The sequence below is a fragment of the Amblyomma mixtum genome, chromosome 1 (genome assembly GCF_055824585.1).
Source record: "Amblyomma mixtum isolate Tamu chromosome 1, ASM5582458v1, whole genome shotgun sequence".
Classification (NCBI taxonomy): domain Eukaryota; kingdom Metazoa; phylum Arthropoda; class Arachnida; order Ixodida; family Ixodidae; genus Amblyomma; species Amblyomma mixtum.
Window position 1 is genome coordinate 280085507 of NC_143012.1, and position 15246 is coordinate 280100752.

The 15246-nt window shown below is 47.1% G+C and overlaps 1 protein-coding gene across 1 annotated transcript in view; it reads right to left on the reverse strand.

Moving 5' to 3' along the window:
* Positions 1-1130, reverse strand: part of Glut4EF (Glucose transporter 4 enhancer factor) — a 133716-nt gene extending 132586 nt beyond the window's left edge. Inside the window, exon 1 of the mRNA XM_089566202.1 lies at positions 252-1130. Within this exon, the coding sequence (XP_089422328.1) occupies positions 252-769 (518 nt within the window). The 5' untranslated portion in view covers positions 770-1130. The remainder of the gene's footprint in view (positions 1-251) is intronic.
* Positions 1131-15246: the final 14116 nt, after the last annotated feature.

The window sequence follows — 15246 nt, forward strand, 5'->3', positions numbered from 1 at the left end:
TGGCGAATCTTGTCGGGGCAGGTCGGAGAGGGAATAAAAAAAAAACAGTAAAATTCTCCTTCGAGACGCAGCGAAGGCTGACAACCCGGTCCGATCCGAAAACCAGCTGTACCCACGATCAGCTGAGGCCTCACAGCGAGCGGCCATGTCGCGGCCGGCCGGCTAACGTAAATAGCAAGAATAAAAAAAAAATCAATTCTGGTTTATCAACGCGGCGGCACGACTGTGCAACTATAGCAGCAAAGACTCACTTTATGGAGGGTGGCACGTCGATGCTGAGGGAGGCGGCTCGCCGTCGCAGCTCGCCCTGACCTTCGGCGAGTCGCGAGTAGTCGGTGTCCAAGTCCTGTAGACGAGCCGACTTGCGGCTCTCCAGGAGTCGCACCTCCTCCAAACGCTTATGCAGCTGCACAGTCTGCGTGATGTGGTGGTTATGTTGCGATGGCTGGACGCTGATCAGCACGTCATCGCGAGCCTCGTCGTGCTCCAGTACGACTCCGGACACCTCGCGGCCGTTGAACGTTACGTACACCCGCTGGCCGCTCTTAAGAGTGAGTCCCGCTATGGTCTGGAAGCCCGGTCCGATGAGCTCTTCGCCACGGTACTCGCCCGTCGTCTTGTCGGCGAACGTGACAGTGTAGATGTTCTCTTCGTCCGCGTCCGTCTTGGTCGCCTGGATCACGCCCGGCGTGTGGAGGCCGTCTGGCGTCGGGGCGCACACTCGCGTGCCCAGGATCGAGCGCTTGGCCAGCCGCTTGCCTGTCGACATGTCGCTCTCTCCGCACGCGCGTAGCTGCTGCTTGCTCTCTCACTATCCTCCGTTTCACGCGCACACTCACGATTTCACCGCCTGCTCGCGCCGGAGCCGGCGCACTGACATGCTAGCCCGAAGGAAAACACGGCGACAAACACCGAGAAGTCCGCACCGGTGCGTGGAGGGAACGACCGTTCGCTATCTTGCGCACAGCTGGCCGATCTTGTCCTTCCCCACACTACGGGCCGGCTCGCCTGCCGCTGCCGCGCTCGACAACAAAGCCATGTGATTTTGGCGGCGCTCCCATTGGACGCTCAGCCTCTGACCTATTTCCTCATTGGCCGACGCCGTTGTCAGGCGGCCATGGCGTTCTCACCAAGGTCCCGGATGTTGGGCTACGCGCGATGCGGTGCCGGCCGCTAGTCCGAGAAAAAAGCCCGATGGGCAACGAAAAACATCTGAGTTTTAATTATTATGCCTTCAGTACGCCATTCCGGTGTCACTAGAAACATAACAATGCTGACTTCGTCGGCGACAGCCGCTTCTAGCGGTGCGCGTGGCCCCGCCCAGCTGGCCAAAATGTAAACATGTTTACAACGGTGCTGCTGGCCGCCGGCAACCCCCGAAAAACCTTAGGTTGCGGCGTCGCCGCCGCACTGTGATATTCGCGATAATGCTGTGAAACAGTGTAGCTGAGCCTTCCCGGATGTCGTTGGGAACTCGATGTGACGAATCTTATCAACTGTCTTTGCATGAATATTGTACTACGGGCGAAGTTTTGCTGCGGTGCTCGGCTGTTCCAGTCAGTGGCTGCTCACCCCCACTACTCACGCAGAATGGTCAGTGTTGCCAAGCCCCGCTGAATGGCTTCGGTGGAAAATCGATACTAGCGGGAAACACTGATAGCTTACAGCTGATTCGTCAAAACAAGCGCGGAAGGAAATTTCCGCGAACCGCGGGCTTCGCCATCGCGCGGTCGTTCGCTCCGCTGTAGCGCGAACTTGCTCCAACCCCACTGTCAAAGCCAGCCGGCATGGAGATTCTCTGTGCGAAGGCGATGTGGGACGGGAACACGTCCAAGGTCGCTGTACCGGTGCAGCTGGCCGCGTGCTTTGCAAACAACGAGCCGCGAAAGAAAGAATGATACGTTTTTATCGTTTGCTTCGCTTATGTTGCGCATTTCGCTTTCAACGCATATAAAGGCCGAACTGTTTACCTTCACAGTGCCCTGGATACAAAGAGCGGACTGGGGATCAAACAAATCGTGCAGACAGCATCTGATCTCGTAGTTCTGAGTTCAACTGAAGCACTGTGCTGGATTAAATGCAATAACAAATTTAATGCTAAGAAAAAAATAAATATAAAATGCATACTTGCCGAGCACACAGTGCATCCATGAGTTATATGTCACCTATGCCTGATGTTTGACACGTGGGGGACATTAAACATTTCTGCATAATTGACTTTGTCGAAAGTCGGCTCAGCGAAATCGTCCATACGTTTGTAGCGTTTGGCGCGGGATCGATTTTCTCTGCGCGCACCGGCATCATTGAATGCAGCAAACTGAAATATTTCTCGTATTCATGACGTGTTGTGATAGCTTGTACAGATCGCGTATCACGTTATATCGTACGATATTTACTTGTTTTAAAATATTGATGGACGTTGTGAGCATTAATTGGCCATTAAGACAGCACATGCGCCTCCTAACCAACCAACCGATCAGTGCGCTAAGAATAAAGAAAAAATATTTACATTGGCTGAGATTATGCATAATACAGGCTGAGTATTTGACTGAGGAAGAAAGTCCATGTACGTCGTAGGAGCTATTTGCCGTTCCATTACAAAAACCAAAATTGATCAAATGCCCTGTCAGCTTTGTGAGTAACGTGGCACATGTGGCGGCACCTTCGGGCGATTGCAAAATACAATTTTCATGCGAGCTTTCTGTTTTCCTTGAACGAGGGCGCTGCCTAGGCGCCGCCTCTCCTCGGCTTCCTTCAATAGTGTCTAAAATATCTAAAATATACCATATATACTCTTTTAGCATGTTCTTTGACGTGGCCTTTCTCTCTCTCTCTCCATGTATATATACAACGTTCTTAGGCAGTTTCAGTTTCGCAGCTTCTCTCTAGAGGTGGCTAAAGTGGCGGTCGCGGGAACTAGTGGCGCTGCAGTCGAGCTTTTCTACATCGTCTGCTGTCCCGGGCATAGAGTTTCTTACTATTACCTAGAGGGAAAGCTGGCTAGCCGTCTATGGGAGTTTGCATGGAGACCCCACGTGACCACCTCAGCCACCATGGGCGCTCAAAGCATCATGGGGCGGTGAGCTACTTGTTGCGGAACTGCAACTTTTGGCCAAAAAATAATCAAGAAATAAAGCTCTTTGATAGCTACAAACGTCCTGACATTGAAAATCTTGTCTAATGATTGCAACAAACGAGCAGAAAAGCATTTAAGTGCAAAATTTGCCCAAAATAAGAGACGACTCGCTCTCCTATTGGCCAAGTAATGAACACTATAAGAACTAATATTTCGTAATTAACAAGCGCACTTTTAAAAGTAAATATGTTTTCAAAAAAAATGTTGTTGTTTAGATACTTTAAGAGGTTTTTTAATGGCATTTCGGAAGAGTAAAACCTTTTATTGGCGTCGTGTGTCGTCGCGTCTTCACTACTATGGCTTTTGCACACTGCGTTCGCGCGAAAGTCGTCTGCGCACACACCAACTACGTTCACTACGTTTTCGGAATGAAACGCCTTAGTACTGCCACTCTGTGTTCCCGAAAAACTACGACTGTGCCGCAACAAGTAGCTCACCGCCCCATGATGCTTTGAGCGTCCATGTTGGCTGAAGTGCAGCGCCGCCAGCTTTCCCTCTAGGTAGTAGTAAGAAACTCTATGGTCCCGGGAGTTTCGCTCGCTGCAGTTACGACAGGCTAGTCAGATTTTCAATCTGGTTTTTCGTGTGATGGCGCTGTTGTGAAAACGTGTTTGTGGTGAAATATGTGCACTTGGTGACTTCAAGCGAGGGGTACACATGCCATCCTTATTTGCGCCCGGCTGCACAAGTGGCTACAGAAACGATGCCACCGATCATTTTTTTAAACCGCCTCGCGATGAAAGCGAATTTAAGAGATGTGAGCAGATGTTGCATCACAAGGACAGACGGCTCTCTCACATGTCTAATGTGAGCGTCATTTTGAGCATGAAGATATTATCACGGAGTACAAACACGATGTGAACGGGCAATAGGTCCGAATTCCCCGCGGGAACTGGGCGCTAGTGCCCGGTGCCGGCCCTCGACTCTTTAGCATTCCAGATCGATTCTAAAAGCTAAAAATTATGAAATGCAGGCTAAAGTCCCCCAAAACGTGTGCTGTCATGCAGACTGATAAGTGTGAAGATCCTTGCGACAGTCAGGCGAGGCTTGCGTAGAGACAGTCAGCCCGAATGAGCTGATGCCTCTTCCCCGCTCGGCGGAAACCAGTACTATGTTGTCTTTTATTTATTTATTTATTTATTTATTTATTTATTTATTTATTTATTTATTTATTTATTTATTTATTTATTTATACAAATACCTCACAGGTTCCACACTTGGAACATTGTGTGAGGGGAGGGGTTACAATATTTAGCAGACAAAAGATGGCACAAAGTGGAAAGAACAAAAGTAAACAATATTAAATACATTGGACTGCAAACGATTATTACACCGTACTTGAAGAAAATCGTAATATATTGACACAGAGGAAAAAAACAGCAAACAAATAGCGGCACTGCATGGATTTGACTACACATACGAACACAATTTATGTACAATATCATGGATGCATGAAGGTGGTCAATTCGTTTTAGAACATTAATGGGTCACGTATGGTAGCAGTGCAATCCGGAAGGCCATTCCAACACTTGATAGCACGTGGCAAAGCAGAAGAATTAAACGCGAGTGCTCGGCCGAATAGGCGTTGGAAGCTAAGATTATTATGTAGGCGACGTGAAGTGTGCATTGGGCGTGTCATGGCAGTGTGGACGCGTGACGACTGTATATCAGTTTCTGTAGTAAGCAAAGAAGTGCGATATCCCTACGTGTCTGTAAACTTGTTAGCGATAAAGATAACTTGATGCTTGTTACGCTGCAATGACGGTTGTAGTCGTGAGAAATAAAACGCGCTGCACGGTTCTGAATTGCTTCGAGGGAATGAATTAAGTAAGCCTGATGTGGTGACCAGATAGCTGATGCATATTCTAGTTGGGGACGGACAAATGTTAAGTATGCTAGCTTGCGGGTAGAAACAGAAGATTTCTTTTCATGTAGCCAAGCGTGCGCGATGCTTTGGCAGTTATGTATTGAATATGTTCCGCCCAAGAAAGATTAGAAGTCAGATAAACGCGAAGGTAACTGCACTCATGATTGGTGACCTGGCGACTGCGACTCTACTATCTACGGAGTGGCAACATAAATCTATACAGGACGAAATAACTGGGAGCGTGTGTGCAGTTTTCTACTGCAAAAAGCTAGCGGGAAGCCGTTTAGTGATTCCCAGGGCTGTTGTTGTGGAAGAAGATGGTAGCTGCTTCGTGAACGGCTACACCAAGCTGCACAAGCAGCTGTTCAAAACTGTAGCTTCTGTCACTGACCTTGAAAACCTTCTGCTAGAAACAGATGGCCTATAAATATCTGTGCAGGACTAAATACAAAATATTGATGAACAGCCGACGAAGTCGGAAGGTGTTCACAAACACTGCTGCTTTTTTTTTTTTCGAAGCAGCTAATCTGTGCGCGTTGCTTGCGTTTGCGAAGACAGGTTCGAGCGACGAAGAGAACGGCAGCGCGCCTCGTGCAGTGCCTCGTTCAGATATTGCTCGCCCAAACCCCAGTGGTTGTACCCTTGTGCCTTCCAAGCGGAACAGCTTTTCGCCATGTACCAACACCATTTATGCCGTATTCTTGTTTGCTCACGCCGGAAAAAAATAATTTACCTCAGGTATGGGCAAGGCGCCGCCCCTCTTTATGAGTGCGTAGCGGACGACGCGCGAGATGTGTAGAAAAGCGCTACTGCAGCGCCGTTAGTTCCAGCGGCGTCCACGATAGGCATGCCTGCAAGCAAGAACTTTGATATATGGTTGGTTCTGGGGCTTAACCATGGAGGGAAAAAAAACTAGGAGGGAGCATGACGTCACGCGCTCAGCCTCTGCAAGCCATCCTCCTCTGACGCCGCTGCCGAGAGAAGCGTTTGCGGGACGGCAGGCTGGAAACGCTGATTGGTCGATGGGATGCGCTTCTCCGTGACGTTTTTTGACTTCGCCCTCGTTCTCAACCGGACGTGGCGTCAGCGCGCCTTTCTCGACCTCTCCCTAGAGCGCCTGGGGAATCGCTAGGTGCACCCGCCGCGCCGCGCGTGCATGCCGCATTCGTTTCGTGATCCTCGGCGCGCTCGTTTCGAGGCGTGTGCAGCTATGGCGTTCGTGCGTGGTGCGCTCGGCGGCGACAGCCAGCTGAAATTTCTGTGCAGTTTTTGCTTGCGGCTTTCGCCGTTTCCCCAGGAGCACGTGGCTAGTGTCGTGCTCGTATTTAAAGTTTTTGCCGCGGCACTACAAGGATCCGCATCAGGCGCGCTTTGAGGACCGCCGTTTGACAGCTACGCTGACGCGCTTGTCGGGGGTGCGCATTCTCAACCCTGAGGTAAGGACTGAACTACATTGTCGCAAGTTTTCTCGTGCATTGAGGACTCACCAAATTGCGGTGCTTGTAACGAAACTTTTTTTTTTTTTTTTGCAGCGTCGTTCCCTGGATATGCTTCTCGGATGCCGATGTCATTGTTCGCCGCGGACGCTGGGCCTACTGCTCGCCGCCACGCCGCTGTAGGTTGACGTTGAAGAGCTGCTCCAAACGGCCCTTTTCAGGGCCGCTTCATTGCTTCCTGGAAGATTGCGGGCATCAATCTCGCGGCCGTGTTCCCTCTCTTTGTCGAAATCGGCGCCAGACATCAGAACCCGCGCTAGGCCTCGTTGCAGGGTTAAACGAGTGCAGTGTGGCTTTAGAGAAGTTATGACTTGCGCTTAGTCTATCTATATCATTCATTCAGTGCAGTGTGCCTTTGCTTCTTTAGCGACTTCTCACGCCTTGTCGAAATCGGATTTAAAGCTCACGCCACGCCTCGTTGAATGGGTTAACCGAGTGCAGCGCCTAGCTTTGTTTTTGTGTTCTAACCTGTAAGCAGTGCACCTTTCTTCGCTCCTTACTTTTGTTCTTTTCAGTCGTTTCCTGAATCCGTCGAAAGAGCCAGGCTTGCCGGATGGTTGTTCGCCGTGAATGGAACCACGAGGCGATCGCATCTGCATACACAGCACGACTTTGTTCCCTCGTGTTTTTTTTTACCAAGGATTGCTTCGACAGCTCGTGCAAAACGAGGACTGCGCACGCCGTGTCGTCGCTGCTTAGTGAAGAGGCACAAAACGGATGTCGTCCTTACTAAAGGCCCTTCTCGGGGCCACCTCAGTGTTTCCTGGCAGACCACGCGCTTTCCGCCCTGTGCACATGTTCCCCTCATTTCCAATCATTTGTAAGTTGCATATCAATGAATTAATAAATCAGTCAATGCACTTTATTTACCAGAAAAATCTCGCTGGTCACCCTGGGCTAAAAGCTGTGCACGCAGCTTGACAAGGCCCAGGGGACCATTAGATGACAGTTTTGAACGTAGGAAAAACAAGTTGGTACTTTAAAAGAACATGGAAAGTACACCAAACAATATAAGAGATAAACATTACAATCGCGCATTACAGTAAAGAAAAAGAAAACACTTTGACAGCAGACATACAGTATCAATTTACACTATAATACATACAAAAATCACGACATTCAGCATTATGGCACGAAATATAAGAACAGCACATAAAGCAAAAAAGAATGCAAGTTACAATAGTACAGATAGATTAGCTGTTTACATTTGCATATGCATAAAATTAGTCCTCGTCTCCTTGGGCCTCCTTCAAATCCTGCAGAAGGCTTGAATTTGCAACTGCTAATATCAAAGAAGATTTAGAAGAACTTCAGTTTGGGATACACGGTGCATAGTACTTGAGAAAACAAACAATAGCGCCTACAATGACACACACAGAAGAATAACTATGCAGCACAAGCGCTATCCTGCGCTCTACAGTATGGAACTGTGACTGAAAAATGAACCTTCACGTCAGTGAAATATGAGCCTTTAGGCTGTCTACAAATTGTTATTACAGAAAGAAAGAAATATTAGTGAATGTTGTGTGAGAGGCTTGCATATTACTCTGTTTATTTATTTATTTACCCCTCAAGGCCAGTGGCATTACACAGATGTTAGGGTGGGCTTGTCTAAAAGGAAAGTAAAATAATAGAGCCCGGCCCGCACCGCTTAGAGCACAACGGGCTAGTGGCATCACACAGGGGGAATGGTAAATATACTAAAACTGAGAGAAAAATACAGTTGATTACATGAACATTAAACAGCGCCTGAATATACAATGTTAGCTAGTGCTACGCGGAACTGCTCGTAATTTTCAGTGCCGGCAACTTCTGCGGTAAGGTGGTTCCAGTCGCATGAGGTTCGCGGCAGGAATGACTGCGAGCAGCATTTTCTGTTGCATGACATACTTCCAACTTTGTGATCATGATCAATGCGGCGGGATACAGAAATTGTACGGGGGATGAGGTGATCACGAAGAGCGGGATGATGGTACAGCTTGTGGAACAGGGTGATACGAAACACTTTTCTACGCGATGTCAGTTATGGGAGGCAGATATTAGACTTCATAGCTGTGCGGTTGTAGTTAACAAGGATTAAACGCACAGAGTTATTTTGCACCAGCTCAAGATCATTAATGAAGTCATGAGCAGGGTGCCATACACGTGTTGCATGCTCGAGTTTTTATCGTATTAGTGTTTGATAAAGCAGTAGTTTCAAATTGGAAGGAACGTTAAAGAAGTTGCGACGTAAGTAGCAAAGCATGCGATTAGCATTTTCAATTATGTTCTCGGTATGAAGAGACCAGTTAAGATAATAAGTAATGTGGACGCCGATGCACTTATATGATGAGGCTGATTCCAACGAAATGTTATCGATGTAGTAGTGAGGTGGGACGGAAGTTTTTCTAGATACACGCATGACTTTGCATTTGTTCATATATAGCTGCATTCACCATTCTTCGCACTGAAGTCAGTGGCGGTCTCGTCAAGTAGTCCCCTGCTTTGTACGTTCACCTTGTTAGCGGCTGTCTTATTTCACACAATTCCACGTTCTACACGTTGATAGGTATCGTGTTCCTGCCTTGGCGGTAGTGGTTTATTTTTTAAAAAAAAAAGGAAGCAAAAGAGTGTTGCCGGCTGCGGCAATTGCTATCTAATATCTTAAGCACCCGAGCTGCAGCCGGCGGAAACGACAGGGAAAGGGAGAGGATAGTAAGGAGAAGTATAGAGGGGAGCGACAGCAAGAAAGGACAGGGGAGAGCTTTGTACACTATTTACAAAATACAAAAGTAATCAAGTTCCCGCCACCGTTGTCTTGCCATGCCGCCGGCGCGGCGGCGACGGCGGTGCCATTTACCTGCGGTTGCGGTGGCCAACAACCTCGTCGGCGGGAGGGGGGGGGGGGGGGGGGGAGCCACCCATTCATGTCTTTATCCCACCAGGGACACAGCGACGCAAGCGAGGGGACCATCCCTTTCTGGCTTGACAAGGAGCGCCGACCAGCCGCCTTGGGGACTGAGGGCAGAACAAATTAAGCCACTTCCCAGAACTGATAAATGAAGGCCGCTAACCCCACTGGTGAAATGTCCGGGCAGGTGCTTTGACCTTAGTGGACATGTCGTGGCAATTATCTCAGACGTCGACTCGTTTCCCCTGGTATCGAAATGAATATTGCTCGCGTAAACGTTAACATTCAAAGATTGAGTAATGGTATAACGTCTATACCTTTCGCCATTTATTTTTCAATAACAAAGCGCAAAAAAAATTTTGTGCAAATAAAATGAAAAATCGTTGTTTCTATTTTTTCTTTTTTTTATATACAGCAGTCTGTCCGCTCCCCCTAAAACCACTCTCTGTGACCGCCACTGACTGAAGTAATGTAAGGTTGTTAGTGTTGGTTATTTCTCTAAAAATGACGCAAACATCAGCGAATAGGTGAATATGAGAATCCATAAGAGAGCGGGGATCATTAATGTTAGATCAGGAACAGTAGCTAGGGTCCAAGAACTGAACCTTGTGGAACTCCGGAAGACACCTCTGTAAAACAGGTGTTATAACCGTAAGCAATAACTAATTGTGAGCGATTAAGTAGACATTCAATCCATTTCAATAAGTTACAGTCAATATTAAGATGTTTTAGTTTGTGAGCCAAAAGGTTGTGACATACATCGTCGAAAGCCTTTGAAAAATTCAGAAATATACAGCCAGTTAGTGATGATAGGTCTAGAATACAGTGCAATGCATGTGTAAACTATATTAACTGTGTTTCGCAAGAGTAAAGTTTTCGAAAACAATGTTGCGCTGACATAAAAAGTTGTTCAATGAAAGGAAGTTAACAAGGTTGGTGAATATTATATGTTTGAACATTTTGGGTCAAGTATTGGTAAGGGATATGGGACGATAATTAATAGGGGATGCTTTGCTGCCGGATTTGTAGACTGTAACCACCTTTCCGATCTTCCACTCAGTAGCAGCGTTGACTGGTCAATGCTGGAAAAGTTTGGTTAGTATAATGGGCGAATAAGCTGCAGTGCTTTTTAAGTAACGCAGTCATAACCCGGAGCGGAATGAACACTGAGTCCATCAATAAGCTTATTCACACCAGTAGGAGCAACAGTTATAGGTGGCATGAAAACATAGTTGAAGTGGTGAGTTGTAGGCATATGTATACATCAGATATGGGTGTAAAGTTGTCAGTGATTACGCGGTTAAGAATCGTGACGCGAACGTCGGAAGGGATGAGGTCGCCTAACGGGTCAGATAACGCAAAACTATCGTCGGTGGAAGGATTAATGACCCGCCAGAATTTTTGACATTGGTGGTTACATGTGAGTGGAAGTGCTTTTAGCGCTTTTGAGCGCCTGAACATACATGTTGGAAGCCGCTGAATACGAAGTCCGATCGCTCACTAGTTGGCGAGAACTTTGCGATGCGGTAGAGGCTTTCTTTTTGTTAGATAAACGTTTAATGTGATTATTACACTAGGGAGCTATTGAGTGGGTGGTAGCAGTGCGTTCAGGAGTGTATTGTTCTGTGAGTTGGGTGATTATAGCTGTGAACATGCTCCAGTTGGTTTGAATGCTGCGGACACCAAAGCTATGGGAAAGCATCGATAAAAAAAAAATAGTTCATTATTTATCGCCTGAAAATTTGCTCCATTGTAGTCTCGTATTATTATTTTTTTTCTTTTTGTTAGTGTTCGGAGTGGCTAGATTAATGTCATAGTGCATTAGCAAGTGGTCGCTGATGCCTGGCAGGTATCTAATAGGTGAGACTATGTCAGATCGATTTGTCAGGATTAAATCTAGCGTATTAGCCGCGTTGGCTGTTATAGTCCCTTGTGAGCACAAATGCACTAACAAGAATACTGAGCGCACATCTAAAAATTCGCGACTTCGAGACGAGAACGGGGACATTAAAGGGGAGTTGGTATCCCATGTTATCTTCGAAAAAATTAGATCGGCAAATAAAACAATACTGAAATAGATCATGGTGCTTTGTTTTTAAGTGTTTCCATAAAAAAGTATGGCAACAGATAAGGAAAGGCTTAGGTGATCGTGATCGAGGAGGTTAGACTGAATTATAGTGCAACAGCTTGAAACAGGTCTTCACATCATTCATATATACTAGAACATTGCAGGAGCCCGGACAAAGCAAAATTACACAAATTACGTTTGAATAGAGATTATGGCAGGAAAGTGGATGAAATATAGCTAAAAGAAGAATTGTGAACCGAAGCAAAGTATGTAATGAGCCAGAAATATGCATATCAAAGAAGACACTGCACTGAGAAAATGGACAGCATGAAATAAATGAGCAGCACAAGTGCAGCGTACAGGCCTTTATCAAAGAATTTATTTTTTGTTTATTTACCACGTCCTGGTAGTGTTAGCTCCATAAAGCATTATCAAAATTATCACAATTTTCAGTTTTATTTGCTTAGGAGAACGTTAGAGCAATAAGAACTTGGCTCATAAATGCACCTCAAATATTGCCATAAATCATCGTACTCTTCGTCCTGGGCCACAAGAGCTGGGGCTTCATGAGATAATTATTACGGTGCATTAACGAAAATTTCAACATGCCGTCAGCATGCAAAGATTTTATACTGGCGCTGAAAAACCCGCATTTTTTTAATTTTCGCTGGCAGGAGGGAGTAACTTTCTTGACTGCGCTGCTTTCTTCCTAAGCAAATGAAAGACGTGTATGCCGAGCAAAAACAATTCGAAAATATGTAGCGTAAGATATAACACTAATGCACTGTGAAGCTTGATGCCTTATTGGTCCAGTAGAGTGGAGAGCTGGGCGAGTTAATTGGTTCACGATTGTAGAAAGAAAACCAGCGCAAAAGACGGGGACACAGAACTCGGAACACAGAATACAGGAACACATAACACAGCGTCGTCCTGTGTTCCTGTTGTGCGTCTCCGTCCTTTGCCCTTGTTTTTTTTTCCTTAATTGGCCATGCACTTGTGGCAATTTAAGTGCACTTCCTGTGAATTTTGCACAAAAGTAGTGTATTTTTGCATTCACCTTTTTTACACGCTGAGTTGTTTTATCTTTTGGTCACTTCAGAAGGGAGGAGTTAGTATAGAAGTAATTTACTTGGAGAATACAAGGAAATATATCTTGCGATGAATTTTCTCATATTTTAATTCTGCCTGATGGGAATGCATTACGCGCCATACGGTGTTACTCACAACCAAACGCCCAAGGCTCTAAGTTGGGCAAAGCATGTATCATATATGTGGAAGAGCGAATATGGCTGTGGTGCGCTGGGCGTCTTGCATGCACAGCAGGAAGTGATTTGTGTCTAGACCATCCAGGAGGGCATGTACAAGGACGGGAGGATAGTACAAACGCTAAAAAAAAAAAAGCTAGCTGGGGCTAGAAACGCATTTTTCGTTCTAGCAAGTACCAACGTTGGGGCAAAGCAACCAGTTTTGGGCGCCTTGTAAGAAGAAAGGATGGTTCTGGGAAGCGGAGGCAGGGCTGCGTACGGCGCACGCGAGGTCGCGGGGTCACGGAGTAGCGCTGCAGCAGCACATCGGGAAAAGGTTAAATTCTTCCACTCGCCACTCGCAGCGCACCGCAGAGCCGGCAGCCTTCTCTCTTGTCCGCCTACCCGGCAGGTTCCGGCCGGGGAGACGGACAATAGTCGCGGGCGAGAGCGAAGGAGGGGGGGGGGGGGCACCACATGAAAGGCATTAGAAGAATGTCACTGGCGCCTCCACTACGGCTCAGCTTGTACTATTCTGGCGCAGTGCTGCGTTTCGCCGTAATCGCTTGTCAGCAAAGTGAACACAGCACCGTGCCTTCCCGTGAATAGTACAAGCAGGGACGTCGCGGCCACATCGGCATTCGCAGTATAGCGCCGCCCTGTCGCTTATTTGCTCGCTTATCCTCTAACAAGTCAAAAAGTCTTCCTGTTGTGGCACGCCATCCATGGCTTACGACACCACGTCTGTCATTCCCCTTCATACTTCAAGCGTTTCTCTTGCTATGGAAGTATTAGCCGTTGCGGCCACCAATTCAAGCAGCGAGAAAAATTTCAGCGCCGCAGGATTCGTAATGAAAGAGCGCCGCTCTTGTTTCGATCAAGCCATCATCAATGAACAACTTGCATATTTAGAGTGATAAATCTATACCTTTATGCGTTGTGTCTTGTGTATAATCCCAAACTGTGATCTGTGATCCACAACTGTGATCCCAAACTGTGATCCCAAACTATTCAGAAACCTAATCACATTTCCTTTTGTGAAAAAAGAGCTATGTGCAGAGTTTAAATGGTGCAAGTATGAAGCTACAATGAAGTCAATTACCAAACACATCGAAACATCAGTTGTGATGCCTGAAAAAAGATGTACTGCAACATATAAATACTTAAGTCTCGATAAGCAGGAATACTGAAGGGGAATAAAAACAGTTTTCTTTTGTTCGGGCTCACGCACCTGCTACAAACATATTCTTTATACATAGCAATAAAACTTGAAATAACTGTTTAAGAAGCCTTTTGGTCAAAGTATAGCTAAGTATGACTGAAAGGAGTCCGCAAGAAATGCACGGAAGCAGGCATGCAGTGTGACAGCGCAGCGCGACAGGTGCGCTTTTTAATCTCGCGCGCGCACTGAAGAACATGGGTTTATGGTTTATTGGGGTTTTAACGTCGCAAAACGAGTCAGGCTATGAGGGACGCCGTAGTGAAAGGGGTTCGGAAATTTCGACCACCTGGGGTTCTTTAACGTGCACTGACATCGCACAGTACACGGGCCTCTAGAATTTAGCCTCCATCGAAATTCGACCACCCCGACCGGGATCGAACCCGCGTCTTTCGGATCAGCGGCCGAGCGCCATAGCCACTGAGCCACCGCGGCGGGTCGAAAGACATGACGGGGACACGCCGAGGAGGCAACGCTGCAGTGCACGCTGCCTCCTCGCCTCTCGGCTCCTCGCGAGCAGCCCCGTCCGCTGACGAGCGGTGGCGGGGGAAAATCTAGGGAAAACATGCCTGTCCCCAACCGGACATGACGTCATTAAATATCACGTGACCTATGACGTCACGCGTATGACGTCACATTTTTTTGACCAATCAGCGTTTCCAGCCTGCCGTCCCGCAAACGCTTGTCTGCCGAGGGCCCTTTTGCGCACTGACTCATGGGAAATAGGCCCCCCACAGTTACCAGACTGCCAACCAGCTTGGATCGCGGTGTTTTTTAGTGAACGTCCGTGCTCCCATGTAGCGCAGAAGCACAGCGCCTGTCTTGCAGCTTTGGCGGATTGCGTACCGAGGCTGTCTGAAGGCTCCGCGTCTCAATACTTCTGTTGATTACACTCTTGAGTTTTTGGGTGCGCTGTAGAAAACTTCAGGTACACTTTTTATCAAAGGGTTCGTCGGGGGCACTATGCGCATTTGAACTAACGTCGCTGTGCGATATATATACGTGTACAGTACTCCAATACCGACGTGAAGAGGCATTTTCATGTTCTTGCTAGAAATACAAATTGCACATGCCCGCTTTGAATGTCGCTAGAATTCAGAATTTTTCCCAGCGGCGTGCGGCTGCGACCTTGTCACTGTTCAACTGTGGTTCATAAAGAGAATGGAAAGGAATTCCTTTCGTCGTTATACACACATACGGAGCGTTTATTTCAGCGCATGCTATAAGCGGAGAACTCGAGAAGAGGCGGAGAAAAAGAGCCACTAAAAAAGTTGGGCTGAGGCTTAGCTAAACTGTTAAGCCTGGGTATCTCGAAGCGAAAAGCAT